Source organism: Perissodus microlepis, chromosome 9, assembly GCF_051167445.1.
Source record: "Perissodus microlepis isolate ML-2025 ecotype Zambia chromosome 9, ASM5116744v1, whole genome shotgun sequence".
Taxonomy (NCBI): Eukaryota; Metazoa; Chordata; class Actinopteri; order Cichliformes; family Cichlidae; genus Perissodus; species Perissodus microlepis.
Window position 1 is genome coordinate 32,176,163 of NC_140469.1, and position 14,127 is coordinate 32,190,289.

The 14,127-nt window shown below is 45.8% G+C and overlaps 2 protein-coding genes across 2 annotated transcripts in view; one reads left to right on the plus strand and one right to left on the minus strand.

The window, feature by feature from the left end:
* The first annotated feature begins 3,507 nt into the window (after positions 1-3,507).
* cavin4b (caveolae associated protein 4b) lies at positions 3,508-10,626 on the plus strand. Its single transcript, XM_084940327.1, has 2 exons — positions 3,508-4,185; positions 7,615-10,626. The coding sequence occupies exons 1-2, from the start codon at positions 3,823-3,825 to the stop codon at positions 8,188-8,190; spliced, it is 939 nt and encodes a 312-aa protein (XP_084796453.1). The 5' UTR covers positions 3,508-3,822; the 3' UTR covers positions 8,191-10,626.
* A 214-nt stretch (positions 10,627-10,840) lies between these two features.
* dnah5l (dynein, axonemal, heavy chain 5 like) overlaps positions 10,841-14,127 on the minus strand; it is a 60,585-nt gene continuing 57,298 nt past the window's right edge. The window contains exons 79-86 of the mRNA XM_084940351.1: positions 13,989-14,110; positions 13,721-13,871; positions 13,394-13,593; positions 13,123-13,311; positions 12,369-12,501; positions 12,093-12,301; positions 11,796-12,017; positions 10,841-11,514 (exon numbers count right to left, since the gene is read on the minus strand). Of these exons, the coding sequence (XP_084796477.1) occupies positions 11,281-11,514; positions 11,796-12,017; positions 12,093-12,301; positions 12,369-12,501; positions 13,123-13,311; positions 13,394-13,593; positions 13,721-13,871; positions 13,989-14,110 (1,460 nt within the window). The 3' untranslated portion in view covers positions 10,841-11,280. The remainder of the gene's footprint in view (positions 11,515-11,795; positions 12,018-12,092; positions 12,302-12,368; positions 12,502-13,122; positions 13,312-13,393; positions 13,594-13,720; positions 13,872-13,988; positions 14,111-14,127) is intronic.

Here is a 14,127-nt window from a genome sequence, read left to right on the forward strand (position 1 = left end):
TCAAAGGCCTCAAACACAGTGCTCATTAAAGACAATCATATCCATGATGTTATTATTTGATTCATTTGATTATAACGTTATTAAGTAAAAGTGCATTCAAACTGTGCTTCAGCAGATTCCAGTCCGTGATAAGGCCGCTGAATTTTAGTCTAAAAATGCCTCAGAGTGTTTTAACTATAATCTTTGAACTATTTAAAGATTACATATAAATATGGGTATGACAGTGCGACAGCATGAATAAAGTCTAAATGAGCGTCTGAAGACGTGCTGCCGAGTGAAGAAGCCGAACACGTGGACAGCACAGCGAGGATGCTCTGAATCTGAAATGTAAAACTGAAGTGGGCTCTCGGGTGATTCCACGTCCTGGATCTCAGCCGGCCGCATGGATGCAGCAGAGACCCCGACGAGTCCGCTTCATCCGCAGCTGTAACAGTCAGTGACGCTTCAGGTGGAGCACCTCAGCGAGCTGAAAGTCCGCCATGTTGGACCCGTCGATTATCGTGTAGCCTGACCAGCGAGGCTCCAGAACACAGCGCTTCCTGCTGTATGAATGGTTTCCCAGCCTCTCGTCAGGGCTTCAGCTTATTTATGACCCGTGCTAAGAAGGAGCCGGACAGAACAACAGTTCTTCAGGTTTCCGAAGGCCTTCCAGGTTCTTTGAACATTGGCCAGTTTCTCACCATTTTTCCGGTCCTTCTACCTAACGATTTTCAGAGGTTCCAAGCTGCACATCTGCTCCAGCCTGAACCTCGAGCTGGGCCGGTGGCAGGTTTCAAACTCCTTCCTATCTCATCTCAAGTGTTTTTACTTCACATTAAATTTTGACACCTTTGAGAGGTGAAAACCAAGCGCGCCCAGTGGCTGATGAAGGCTTCGTGTCTTCTGCAGGGAGGTGCGGTTAAATATAGCAGTGATGGCAGGATAATTATAGGCAGCAGCTGGTGGAGGGCTTTCAGACAGCGGGGAGTCCCCTTCTGTCTTCACCTGATTCTGGCCCACCTCCCCTCATTCTCTGTTTTCTTCTGGAAGGTTAGAGTAATGATGGGTTGCATGTCAGAGCTTTGAACGCTCTTCTTTCTTTTTTGGTGAGGTCGGGCTACGATTGGAAAGGGTTCAGAAGCAGGAGCTGGATTATGTTTCCGATCTTTGTATGTTCACAGATGTTAACAGAAAATCAGAAAGTTCAGACCACCAATGATTATGAGTGGTTTTACTTCATCCTGCTGAACCTTACCGAACAAGATGCCATGAAACAGACGTCGTCTTGATGGCAGCATGTTTCTGTTAAACCTGCATTAGCCTTTACAGCTTTACAAGTTACTACCACCATGTGAACCACGCCTAATTTCTTTAAACTCCACCGTTTTCAGAGGAAGGGCTTTTGGGTTTGTTGAACCACTACATCTGACCTATGAATCTTTCAGGGAGAAGAAGACTCCTAATTCAAGAAATGAACCAGTGTTGTGTCCTAACATAACAGATGACTAACCAAAGAGCCGAGTTTTGTATCTTTAAGCTCAAAAGCAGGTCACAAACAAAACATTTGTTTTGTTTTTCATTTTTAAATGGACATAAAATAGTATTTTTGCACCAACAAGGTGACTCCCAAAGAGCTGTTGGCTGGAAACTTGGCATATGGCGTGCAGTGTATCCTACTCTGAGAAAACTGTACAGAAGAAGAAGTGCAAGGCCTTCAGCTGCAGGTCAGTCAGTGGTGTTGGAGATCTTTGATAAACTGATGAATTATGAACTCAGAAAAGTTACATCAGAATCTGAGCCACCATTCAGGAACATCTGGAGACATCTGATTATCAGCAGCTTCATGTTTCAGCATGATACTGATCCAAACACACTGCCAGTGCAGTGAAAGCACATCTGGATAGAAACAGACAGAGGAACTCTGTCAGTCATGAACTGACCTCCCCAGAGCCGGACGCCAGCATGACTGAAGTGGTAACCTGACAGAGTTCAGACTGAGCTGAAGAATAAAGGTGTTCATAAAGAATACTGACTTTTAAGCATCAAGGTAGAATTACTACAAACTCTGTTTTTGCCTTAGATACTATTTTTCCGTGTATGCTTGCATGTTTGCAATAAATCACTGCATTTATTTCCCATTTTTCCTAAAGTAAATGTCCAAACATTTCCATAAGTGTTTCCTCTTCCTTCTTCCCTTTGTCATTTTATCAAGAATTCCCCGCTCGACCTCTCTAGGATCATCTTTTTATTCACTATCATCGCAGTAATTAGCCGCAGTTGTCAGACTGTCAACCAAGTATATGTCTGTACCTGGAAGACTCAAGCTGAACTTCTAGGAAGACCAGTATGTTACTGCTAACTTATGGGTTTAGTGGGCAAGCTGGACCATTAAGCACAGGTGGTGGTTTTGCAAACATTGTGATAAATTAGCTAACTGGCAAAGGCTACATGCTATGTGCTAACTGTAGGTGCCAGCTACAACTCAGTGGGTGACATCAGATTATAACATGAATGAAAAAGAATATATCTGTGGTTCTGTTGGGCCGGTTCAAACTTTAGCTTTGTAAGAGTTTAATACAGTAAAGCAGAAACTCCGGCACCCAGACGAGTGTAACTGAACCTATCAAGAAGTATTAAGTGTTATAAAACAACAATACTAAGTGTTTCTGCCTCCTGTCACAGTTTGATCGTGCCTCTGCGTTCCCACTGAACACTTCTTTATGCTCCTACTAAAATCTGGCATTTGAAAATTAGCATGTGAGATAGCAGAGCTTGACATGATTTTAAAATGTGTTCACTTTGACTGAAAGTTAACTCAGCCTATCACAACGTGATGTTGACTGCTTGCTCCTCCCATCTCTTGCTCCACGTCCTTATCCAAACTTGGACTACCCGGCTCAAGTCAAGAACAAAGATGGCAGTGAAGGCGAGTGTTAGCATCATGAATGCTCATTTGGAGGCCTGGGGTGCCAAAAACGTCAAACCTGGAGGGAGGGATTAAGACAGAACAAGTGAAAAGGTGATGGGGGATAGATGGATGTGGGGAAATAGATGGGAGGGGGTTTCCATTCCTTTTAATATGCTCACGTCCCAAAGAAGCACAGGGAGTCACTTTACCCTCGCTGTATTTTTAGCAGCCGAGAACACAGAGAGAAGCTGGGATCCATGTCACTCTTTATCTCTCTCGCTCATTAACACATGCATTCCCGTAATATCCATTTCCACTTAAAAATCCTCTGATTGATGGAAAGTTTTGGCTAGTTCGGTGTTCCTCAGGGCCTCAACGTGACTTACCAAGTCAGATCAACGTGATCCTCACTGCTCTGTAACGTCTCACAGTCTGGGTGCATTTAAACTGCAGCTATGATACTGACTAAAGAGGATTTTAGCTCCGATCCACCTCCCCCTTTAACGCTCCCACTGCATTTTAGCTCATCTCTTTTTAGCCTCCCTCCGTCCCTCCTCTTGACTCCGATCACCCCCACCCCCTCCCTTTCTCTCCCAGTAGGGTGGAGTCTATGAGTTGATCTGAACAGTTTCAGGGTCACCCTCCAGTCGTAGAGGGGTGATCTGGTCCTCCTGTCCTCCTGCTTTCTTTAATTTTCCTTTCTGAGGTCTTCCTTTGGATATTCCCAGTGTTTCGACAGTCATCCTCAAATTCATATCTTTGTTCTTCACATCTTTCAAATTTCACTCTTAACTGGAGTACATTTTACTGGAGTTTGCCTGTCCAAGTCATCCTCCTCTTCCTCATTACTTTGTTCCTTTTATCTCTGGATCACTGGACACAAACAGTCGATCGACCAAGCAACGAGAATATTACCAGCAAACCAAGCAGCAAGAATGACCGATAAACCGGGGATGACGACTGGTGGCGGAGATGATGCGGGTAGCATCATGGCGTTGCTGGAACGCGTGGCGGGCCTCATGGACAGCGTCCAGGTCACACAGCAGCGCATGGAGGAGCGTCAGCTTGAGCTGGAGAGCACGGTCAAAACCATCCAGGCCGACGTTGTCAAACTGACCAATGAGCACGCCAACACCAGCTCTACCGTCGACCGGCTGCTGGAGAAAACACGGAAGGTCAGCCGGCACATCAAGGATGTCAGGGTGCGTGTGGAGAACCAGAACATCAGGGTCAAGAAGGTGGAGGCCACTCAGGGTGACCTCCTCGCCAAGAACAAGTTCAGGGTGGTCATTTATCAGGTAAGACTCTCACACGTTCTCTGTATCAGAAAGTTCTTGTTCTTAATATGCTTCATGGATCAAGGAATGTTGGAAACAGTCCTTCTGGACATCCAACCAAGGGATTACTGACGTAGTTCTTCTTGTTTGAAGATCAGTGGATGGTTGATTCAGTAGATCTGAAATGACAAACCCAAACTAAACAAATTAACCCTGAAAACTAAACTGGATCCAAGCGGGCATATCAGCAGTTGTCAACAGTCAACACCAGCAAAACCAATTCCAATAATAAAGATATAATTTGGAGCTACCAGCCCGGGGGACTGGATTAGCCTCTGTCACTGTTCTGTGTCTAAAGGTGGCCTGGTGAAATGCTCCTACCATACAGCACCAGTGCAGTTAGCATTGTTTTATCAGCACAAAAAATCCTAAATCTTAGAAAGAGGACTTTCTTTTATTTCTTTATTAAGAAGCCAGAGTAATGGATTGGCTCACTTTGGGGTTCTGTGGGGTTTGAGCCTCTGCATCATTGTTTATTTAGTCCACAGTATTCCTGGCAGCCGGTTTCATCGGGGGACAAACTGAACTTTTGGACTGTAGAAGTTAATAAGGCCAGCTGGTGTTTGACGAATGATGACTGTAAAGGTGGATCCAGCTGGTTTATGTCTAAAATAGGCATTCGCTCACCTCCAGGTCTTTAATTCCAAGAAAAGTCAGAGGATGTTTTTATGAAGTACACAAACTGTTGATGGGCGGTGGTCACTGATGTTAAACTCAAAGTGAGCTGCAGTTGTGATCTTTACTGGAGTTTAACATGACTGTTGTGTTCTTTGAGAACATGTTTGTGACCACCTCGTTTTGTTTTTATGTCACTGTTGATTCACATCTGAGTTCTTTTAAGATTCACACCAGCCGATGAAAGTCTCAGTCTCAACCTCTGAGGTTTGAAATAGCAACAAGCACACCGGGATTCATTTTACTTCTTTGGCCTTCACAGTTAGCAGCTGCCAGCATGACAGTGACGCGATTATTTTAGCCCTGGATAAGCTTCAGTGTGCTGAAAGGTTACCGCACAGACCTGAAGCTCACAGCAAGTCATGTACTTTAGAAAACTAAAGTAAAAGAGGACTGATTTCAGACTTGTGTGCAGCTCACGTATTATTGATTTCAGATTATCATTATTATTATTAACAGTTATAAAAAGATTATTTTTTATCTTTTTATAACTGAGAATTTTTACACACAGACGAGCTGTTAAACCAGCAACGCTCAAAGATGCAAACACACATTTGTGAATTTTATGCAATAAAGAGACACTGATGCTTCGTAACACAATGAAACCTAATTTCATCAAAGAGCATTGCTTTTAGTTCACTGTGTGAAGAATCAGCTGATTTAAGCACTTGTTAAACATTAAAACATTCACTTTAAGTGACGCAGTGAATTTAGCATTCAAGTTAGCATGTAAGCTAGTGCGGTGACTGCAGGGCGTGGTTCTGTTACTGCGTCAGGTTGCAGTCCCGTCAGTGAGGCCACACAGAAATACAAACATCACGCCGTGTGGGATGGAAGCAGAAATAGGAAAGACTTCCATGTTTGTTTACGTTTTGTGAATTTTCACATCAACTCGAGATGTTTTCAGATCCTGTGACGCTACGTTCTCGGTTCTTAGACGAACGCTGACGTTTGGTAGTTGTGCTCATCCTGAAGCTCTCAGAGACTTAATGAGTGATGATCACACTCTGTACTGTAAGTGACTGAGCCAGCTGACTGCTGACAAACCAGGTTATTCTGAGTCTGCAGCTCCTCCATCTCCTAATATAGTTGTCTGCCCTCCCTCACTCTCTCTCTGGCTATGAATCATTTCATTAGCTGCTGCCTGCTCCCAGTTAGACTGATGGAGGAAATCCTCCCAGTGGAAGCAAAAGCTGTGGGGACTCAGCACACAACCCATGTCAGGAGGTCAGATGGGCTCATAGCCTTCGACCCTCCATATTTGGCCCTCGCTCCTGCAGTCTGGCAGAGCAGAGAGGTCCCCGAGTTTCCTTTTTTAACCACAAAGAATGAGTCAAATGGTTAAACTGTTTGCTGTTGGACGAGTCCATCCAGCTCGGGTTTCAGTCCTGGTCTCAGTTCAGGAAAGATGACCTCAGAAAGCTGCACACGGTCACTGCTGTGTGTTCAGCATCAAACAGCCTCACAGTTGGTTTGTGCACAGATGAACCTGACGACAGCAGGATGATCAGAGCGATTTAGAGGCTGATTTTTTACCGTTCATTAGCTGCTTCCTGCTGTGAAGCTCAGCTCTGAGTGTGCTGTGTTCATCAGAGCTGTGGAAATGTCATGTGGAAATGTCAGCTCAAACATATCAGGTGTCACATCTGTGATGCTTCTGTTAGCATGCTAACTACAAGTTAAGTAACAGGTTCATTTGGGTTTAACTGCAGGATTATTCAGATTATTCAGACAAATAAGTCAAAGATGTCTGAGCAGATTGGGAACAGAAACATTAAAAAATGACGTGAAAAACACTTTTTACAACATCAAACAGACTGATGAGGAATAAACAGTGTGACGGCAATAACAGTGTAACTGATTAAAGTCGACCAAATGTAAAAGCTGAATATAAAAAGAGTTTTCAGAATCTGAACATTTTGTAACATCAGTTCAGCTTTGATGTTTGTTTCAAACCATCCATAAGTAATCAGATTGGATTCCATGTTTCATGGATCATGTTGCTGATTAGATTCATTTCCATGTGATCTGCATTCAGTGAACGCCGACATTCCAAAGTAACTTGAGCCCAACGTTTATGGATCCCATCGTCAAAGTATGAACTTCAGCTTCCTGAGACGACAGGATGGCGGCTCGGATTTCCTGATCGGCTCTTTTCCGCTCTGGTGTCCAAACTGCTGCACATGATGCTCACAGCACATCTACATCTAATTCACTGCAGATCAACATTATAAACAGTCTCATCTGGACTGTTTTCATTGAGTTGATTGAACTGCAGGCTGGTTTAAGCAGCACACCTGCTGCTGGTGTTTGCTAGGCTGTGGGGTCAGACTGCAGGTTTACTGGGCAGCTCCCAGTATGAATGAGTGGGACTGTGGAGCTGTAGCTTCACTCTCTGCTGTTCTGCGTAACCTGATCTCAGAGTTACAGACAGATGCACGGCGTGACGCAGCCTGGAGCTGAAAGCGATCCCGTGTTGCTCTGCGCTGCTAGCTGATATTAGCTTCCTGCAGGCGAGCGCTGAGCTGCAGAAACAGGTGCTGCAGGTTATTTCTGGATGCAGGATCACAGCCCAGCACAAGTCTGCATGACACACTTCAGACAAAGACACAATTACATCTGACATCACTGCTGAACTTTGTCCACCAAAAAAAATGGACCATTGAATCGGTTTGTTTTCAAGCTTGTTCTTTGCTCTCTCTCTCTGTTTCTCAGGGTGACCAGGAGGTGAAATCCGTCGCCCCGGGAAACGAGCCAGAGGAGCCCAGCAGCAGCGGGGCCCGGGCCAGTGCCGAGGTGGAGCCCGACAAGTTCGAGCTCCCTCCAGAGTCGGACGAGGAGTACATGGTGGTGGAGGAGGCCGACTCCTCGGCAGCCAGCCGCATAAAGAAGACGGGGCTGACGCGCATCGAGAGCTTCAAAGCCACCTTCTCCAAGGAGAACATGAGCAAGACCCGTGAGAACCTGGGCACCAAGGTGAACAAACTCGGCGAGCGCATCGTGACGGCCGAGAGGCGCGAGAAGATCCGCCAGTCCGGCGAAAGGCTGAAGCAGTCGGGAGAGAAGCTGAAGGACACCATCACCAAGAGTGTCCCAGCCAAGCTCAACCTGAAGAAGGAGAGGACTGTGGCAGAGGGCCAGGAGGGAGCCGAGGGCGTCACAGAAGGAGCTCTGCCCGTCCCTCCTCCCAAGGGCCGCAAGTCCAGCCCTCACGCCGCCAGGCCGGCCGAAGACGAGGGCAGAGCGGAGGGATCTGAGGTGCCGATGTACGACATGAAGCAGCTGTCCTAAAACCAGATCTGCGCCCTTTCTTTGGACTTCTGAGACACACTGAGAGGAAGGTTTTTGGGTAGCTGTACAAGAATAAATGATTCATTAAAAAATAAAATAAAGATTATTTTGTGTTGAACACTTGAAGGAAGCGAGCAGAGAACAGATCCAATCAGACTGAACATCAAACCCGGCTCCTGAGAGCAAGTGTGCTTCCGGACATTTACCATCAAATCCCGAGTGAAGTTATTTTTCGGTCTCATGTTCAATAAACAGTGAGCTGGGAAAACTGAAGAACAGACTTCAGACGTTCCCTGCAGAGTTTCTGCTGCTCGGTCGTCTGCATGTTGCTGAGACTGAGCTGATGATGAAGCTGTGATGGGTTTATGGCACGTTTGGTTCTGGAGAAGAGTTTTACTGTCGGTGCAGGTGAAATGATCAGAGGTTACAGCCTCTGGCACTGGTTAAAGTGGAGGCAGCGATCAGGACGGCTGAGCAGCAGAGGTCTCGAGGGTCCTAAAGTGTAAAAGCATCAGTGTTAGTAACACAAAGATCACAGAATGGGATCATCCACACAACACTAACATCTAAATCCACAGCAGGAACTCTTCCAGTGTCCTGAAAAATCTGCGATGCTGAGATTAAAATCTGTCTGCTCATCTTAATGCAACATTTACTAAAGTCTGGTAGAAGTTTTACTGATTTCCAGTCACTTAGCAGACGTGTGGATAGGTGGTGGGTTGTAGAGCAGACTGAAAGCTTTAAGTTCATCCTCTGATTAAAAACAAATACAGGAAGTATAACCCTGGTGTAAGACAGGAAACAGCAACACGGCAGCCATCTTTTTCCTCCCATGATGACCAGTGTCCCAGCAGAAGCTGGGGTTTGTTAGATCCTGTTCGATCCAGAGGAAACAGGCTGAAAGAGTCGATTGGGGGGATCATGGTTTTATTATGTGCTCGTTATGATTGAAGCTCTGGTTGTGTGTTAGAGACAGAACCTGCAGATTCCTCCACTCTGCCTCCTCCTCTGCAGGAATCGGCCTCTTGGCTGGTTTTATTCACCAACGTGAATAAAAGCATCAAACTCATCCAAGTTCATTGTGAAAAGCCTGAAAATGGAGGAATAAATCTGTCAGTTACCGTATAAAGTTTGAGTTTGTCAGTGTTTTACATGGAGACGCTCGTCAGATGTTGAATGTTTAGCATGAATGTTCCACATCTGGAGAAACCTTCGAGATTAAAGCCAGTGAAAAGTGAAGAGTTTCTGCAGCAGCCGCACTTCCTGCAAATCTGTTCTTTCAAAATAAAGTGAAGAGTCTAAAATTATACTCACGACAGGTTTAAAGGTGGTCACATGGTTTTAGTGGAATGCCTACGTGGGCGCGTCCGAGTGATTTTGACTCAGATTCGTGCAGCGTGGAGCAGTAAACACTTGCTTTTGTTCATCTGGACTCATGAATGATTCCAGTTAGCACATTTCCAGCCAATGAAACGTAACTACAGATGAAGACAAACACATTTCAGCTGCCTGACTCTCGAGTGTGGCTGCACGCTCCCATTTTCAGTCTGTTTTAGTTTTCAGTTTAGAGGAACGCTGCAAACTCACACAAACTTCTTTCTTGTGAGGTTTTGTTGGCAGACTGATAAAAGCAGCAGCAGCTGGTGTTTGATGAGCAGACGTGTGTTTCCTGTTCTGTAATAATCAGCTTGTTACCATCACATAGTGAACTCAGCCGTGACCAATGAGGCCGTCCTCGTGCGGTTCTCTGGTGCTGATTCTGACTGTGACCTTCACCTCTGCAGGGTCGCCTCTGCTCCTGGCTGAGCTCGTCAAAATAAAAGCTTCTTCATTTCTGTGGCTGAAGAGGAGTCTGCTCTTCTTCACCAACAGGAAGTGAAACATTTCTCACTGATTCTGAAATCTTCACTTTTCTCACAAATTCACAGTAACACACACACACGGTTGTGTTTTCATATCCTTGTGGGGACATCTATTTGACATCATGCTCTCCTCAGCCTTTTACTCTAACCATTAAGACTGAATGCCTAACCCTGACCCGACTGTCCCGGACACTAAAACCACATCCTGAGTCCCAAAAATGTCTTCAAACTTGTGGGGACGGGCATTTTGGTCCCCACAAAGACATGTAAACATGCACACACACACACACACACAGGCATTAATGACCTCACAGGTTCAAGTTTGGGGCTTTTAGCATCTTTGTGTGTCGGTCAGATTTAATTCACTCTTGTTTTGAGGTTTTGTGCCTTTTTGTTTCATTCTTTGTGCGTTTATTTTCTCTTTAAGCCTTTCAGGACTCGTGCTGTCGGCTTTTTCCTGCTGTGTTATTAGTATTTTTAATTTCTAAACTTCTTCTAAAAGAAGGACCGATGGAACATTTATGTGAAAATAAACATGATCATTTAATGTTTTTGTCAATCATTAAAAAATAAATCCTGGTCTTTCATTTTGCTGCTGCATTGTTCACAGAAACACAGAAACACATGTTTTCCTGTTTGTTTCTGTTTGTGTGTTTTGCCTGTTTAGCGCTGCTGAGCAGGAAAACCCAGACGAACCTCTTAAGTAAATGTTTGAGTCACTTTGGGTCTGAACTGTAAAAAACTGCAGACTGAAACAGATTTGAAGGCATCACAGGAACAGCCTCACATTCAAAACATGAAAGACAGGACTTTTATTTTGAAACACTCAGGAAATGACATATAGAAAGTTTTTTAATTAAAGCAAATTATTATTTTATGCATTAAGTTCATACAACCACCGAAACTGAGATGATCCTCACATCAGCTTTACTGTGTGAGGTCACATACAAAATCATTAATGTTACTATTATTACTATTATTATTATTATTATTATTATTATTATTATTATTATTAGAGACTTGCAGAGAGAAGAGGTGGAAACATTTTGATTTTCATAAATCTAACAGACTAAAAACCTACAAACATGTTTGGTGCTGAAGAAAAATGGAAACTATCAGAACATCAGAATAAAAAAGCTCAAACTGAAACTGTGGGGAGGTCTGAGTGAGACGCAGCAGAGCCCCACGGTGAGTGTCTGTCCGTGTCTGTGGAACAACAACGTTTGGATCACTTGCAGTCGCAGAGCAGCGCGGCGCCTCGCAGCGTCCAGCGCTCGGCCGGCTGCACGCTCCTCAGCTGCAGGGAGAAGATGAAGTTCAGGTCGGTGCGTCGAGGCTTCTTGTAGACGGGACACGAGTACAGGCCGACCGCCCCCCCGCCGCCAGGGGGACGCTTACTGTCGGCCATGTTGGCTGAGCTGACGGCGAAGACGTGGACCACAGGGAGGGGGGTGAAGAGGACCTGGGGGGCCGAGACAAACTTATTATTACTGAGCAAAAACAAAAATACTTTGATTTCATTTAGTTCCTAAATTTTAGTTTAGATTTAGTTTCTAAATCAATTAATAATTCATCATTTTTCATTAGATTAATCTTTTAAAAACTCTTAAAATGTTTTTATGTTAATTTACAAAAAAATACAGAAACAGTAAAACGTTGGACTTTTGAACACTGAAGTTTTTTTAAAGCTTCAGTTTATTATTTTAATTTAAGTAAAAAAACACTGATTTTAAAAAGACAAACTTTGGGCGGAGCCTCAGCGAGTTTGGCGCCACGTCTGTCCCATCCCGCTCCATCCAGAAAGAGACCATAGATATAGACTCCACCCACATCTTCAGGGGGCGGAGCTGAGACGTCCTCCCTCATCATCTTGGTGACATCGTTGCTAAGGGTGACCGTGTCCAAGGCCCAGCCCCTGGACAGGTTGGAGCGTGTCGTCTCCTGGCGCATGGCGGTCAGGAAACCCTAAAGAAACAAAAAACATTCGGAAAGAAAACTGAAGAATTCCAAAAATCCAGATTTCCGGAACAACGAACAAACCTGCGGGTTGAAGAAGCCGGTGAGCCAGAACTGGTTGGGCCGGCCGGCGCTGATCCACGCGCTGAGCTGCTGGTTCCTCTCCAGCAGCTCGCTGAACCAGAAGCCGAGCGTGGCCGACGGCCAGCTGAGCCTCAGCCACAGGCGCGGGATCCGAGCATCGAACATGCTGTCGAGGGCGTCGCGCAGGTCTTCAGACATGATGATGGTCCCTGCAACGACGGGAACACGAGTCAGATCGAGCCTCAGTGAACGTGTGTGTGTGTGTGTGTGACTGACCATCGATGGCCAGTCTGAGGTCAGTGAGCGTGCTCCGTACGCCGCTGATGACACGCTGCATTCGGTCCAACTCCTGTCGGAGGAAGATGTTCATTGGCTGAAGAGGACCCATCTTCCGGAGTTGACCTTTGACCTTCAAAACACACAGAGACGTCATGTTTCTCCAGAGGACTCATGAACGTGTTCGTGTTTGATGGTTCAGAGATGCTCTGCCAGATTCTGCTGATGATTTAAAGTCTGAATTCATCTAAAAGAATCAGGCGCTGACAAATCTGCTGTCTGAAATCTGTTCACTCGTTTCCATCATTCACTGGGCGACGGTCGGGGTTAGCAGCCGGGCTCTAGAGTACAACCACACTGTGCTTTATTGTCATATTTATCTCTGCATTCTTTTTCAATTCCTGTCAAAGTTCAATAATGTTAGCTTAGCATAAACATTAGAAACAGGAAACAGCTACCCTGGCTCGGTCCAAACGTACCCATATCTGCTCACCTGCATCTCTGACACTCGTGTATTAGCACACTGTTTGTTTGAGCTGCACAGAGCTGCATGTGTTTCTTGAGCCTAACAAAGCTGCTTTGAACATGAGCACATTTTTGTTTTTAACTTGGCAGCTTGTTGCTTACACAGCAGCTCAGCTGTTTCCAGTATTCATGCTAAGCTAAGCTAGCTGGCGGCTGATTGGTGGGACTGATTGGTGGGATTGTGTTCTTCGTCGAGTTTTGGGTCGGCCGTTCGGTGCTAAACAAACACCTCGTGTGGGATGTAGTCAGGTGGCAGCTTCTCCAGCATCTCATTGGCTAGTCTCTGCACGCTGGCCTCCCTGGTCTCCCCGGCCCCGCCTCCGGTGTCCTTCGGTTGGATGTTGATTATGGTGCTCAGCGTGTCATTCGCCAGGTTGGTCTGGTAGGTGATGTCAGCGTTGGGGTGGAGTCCAAACACCTGCAAACAGGAGAAATGTGACATGTGACTGGGCTAGTACTGCCTCAGTGTGGACGCGTCCCGTCTCTGAGCGTGCTCGGACCTCCGGTGAGTCGACCAGCGGCAGCCCCTCGATGTGCTGCAGGACCTCCTGGATGCTCTTGGCATTGGCAGGGATGCTGTAGCCCTTAAAGAAGCAGAAAGCTTCACTGAAGGTGCTCTCACTGAACCAGACACGCGTGAACGTGTTGAGGAGCCGTTTGTCCAAGTCATCTGTCACCCGACCGCCATACTGGACTTCACCTGGAGAGCAGACGTGAAGAAAGAGTCAGGAAGATTTCTGGAGAACTGGAGGGTTTGAGGTTTCTCTCATAATCTGATGGATGAAACGTTACGGTGGAAAGAACAGAGCAAGTTTAAAGAGACTGACCGAGCATGTAGCGCAGACAGCTCCAGTTCACGCCTCTCTTCACGTCCAGGGTGTCCAGGTGGTTCTGCACAAACTGGATGCTGGAGGTAAAATCTGCCTGGTTGAACTCGTAGGGGATGTTCCAGCCGAGCGGACCGAACTTACGACGCTCCTGATGGGATAAAGAAGAAGAAGGAGAAATGATAACATCAGAATGATCTTACAGGAGCTGTTTTCCACAAAGAAACGGTGGATTTATGAATCTGATCGTGTGGGTGTTGGCAGATACCTGCACGGTGGTGTGGAGGAAGGCCACAGCGTACAGCAGAGGCTTCCACTGAGGCAGGTTGCTGATCTCTAGCTGGTCCTGAGTGACACCATTAAAAGTCCTCTTCAGACCGGCTTTCATGCCTGATGCCGACAGATAA

What these genes read in the sequence shown, in the direction of transcription:
- cavin4b (XM_084940327.1), top strand. Translation starts at nt 3,823, where the DNA reads ATGACCGATAAACCGGGGATGACGACTGGTGGCGGAGATGATGCGGGT. An exon ending in TCAGGGTGGTCATTTATCAG is followed by an intron (nt 4,186 to 7,614) that starts GTAAGACTCTCA and finishes TCTGTTTCTCAG; the next exon opens with GGTGACCAGGAGGTGAAATC.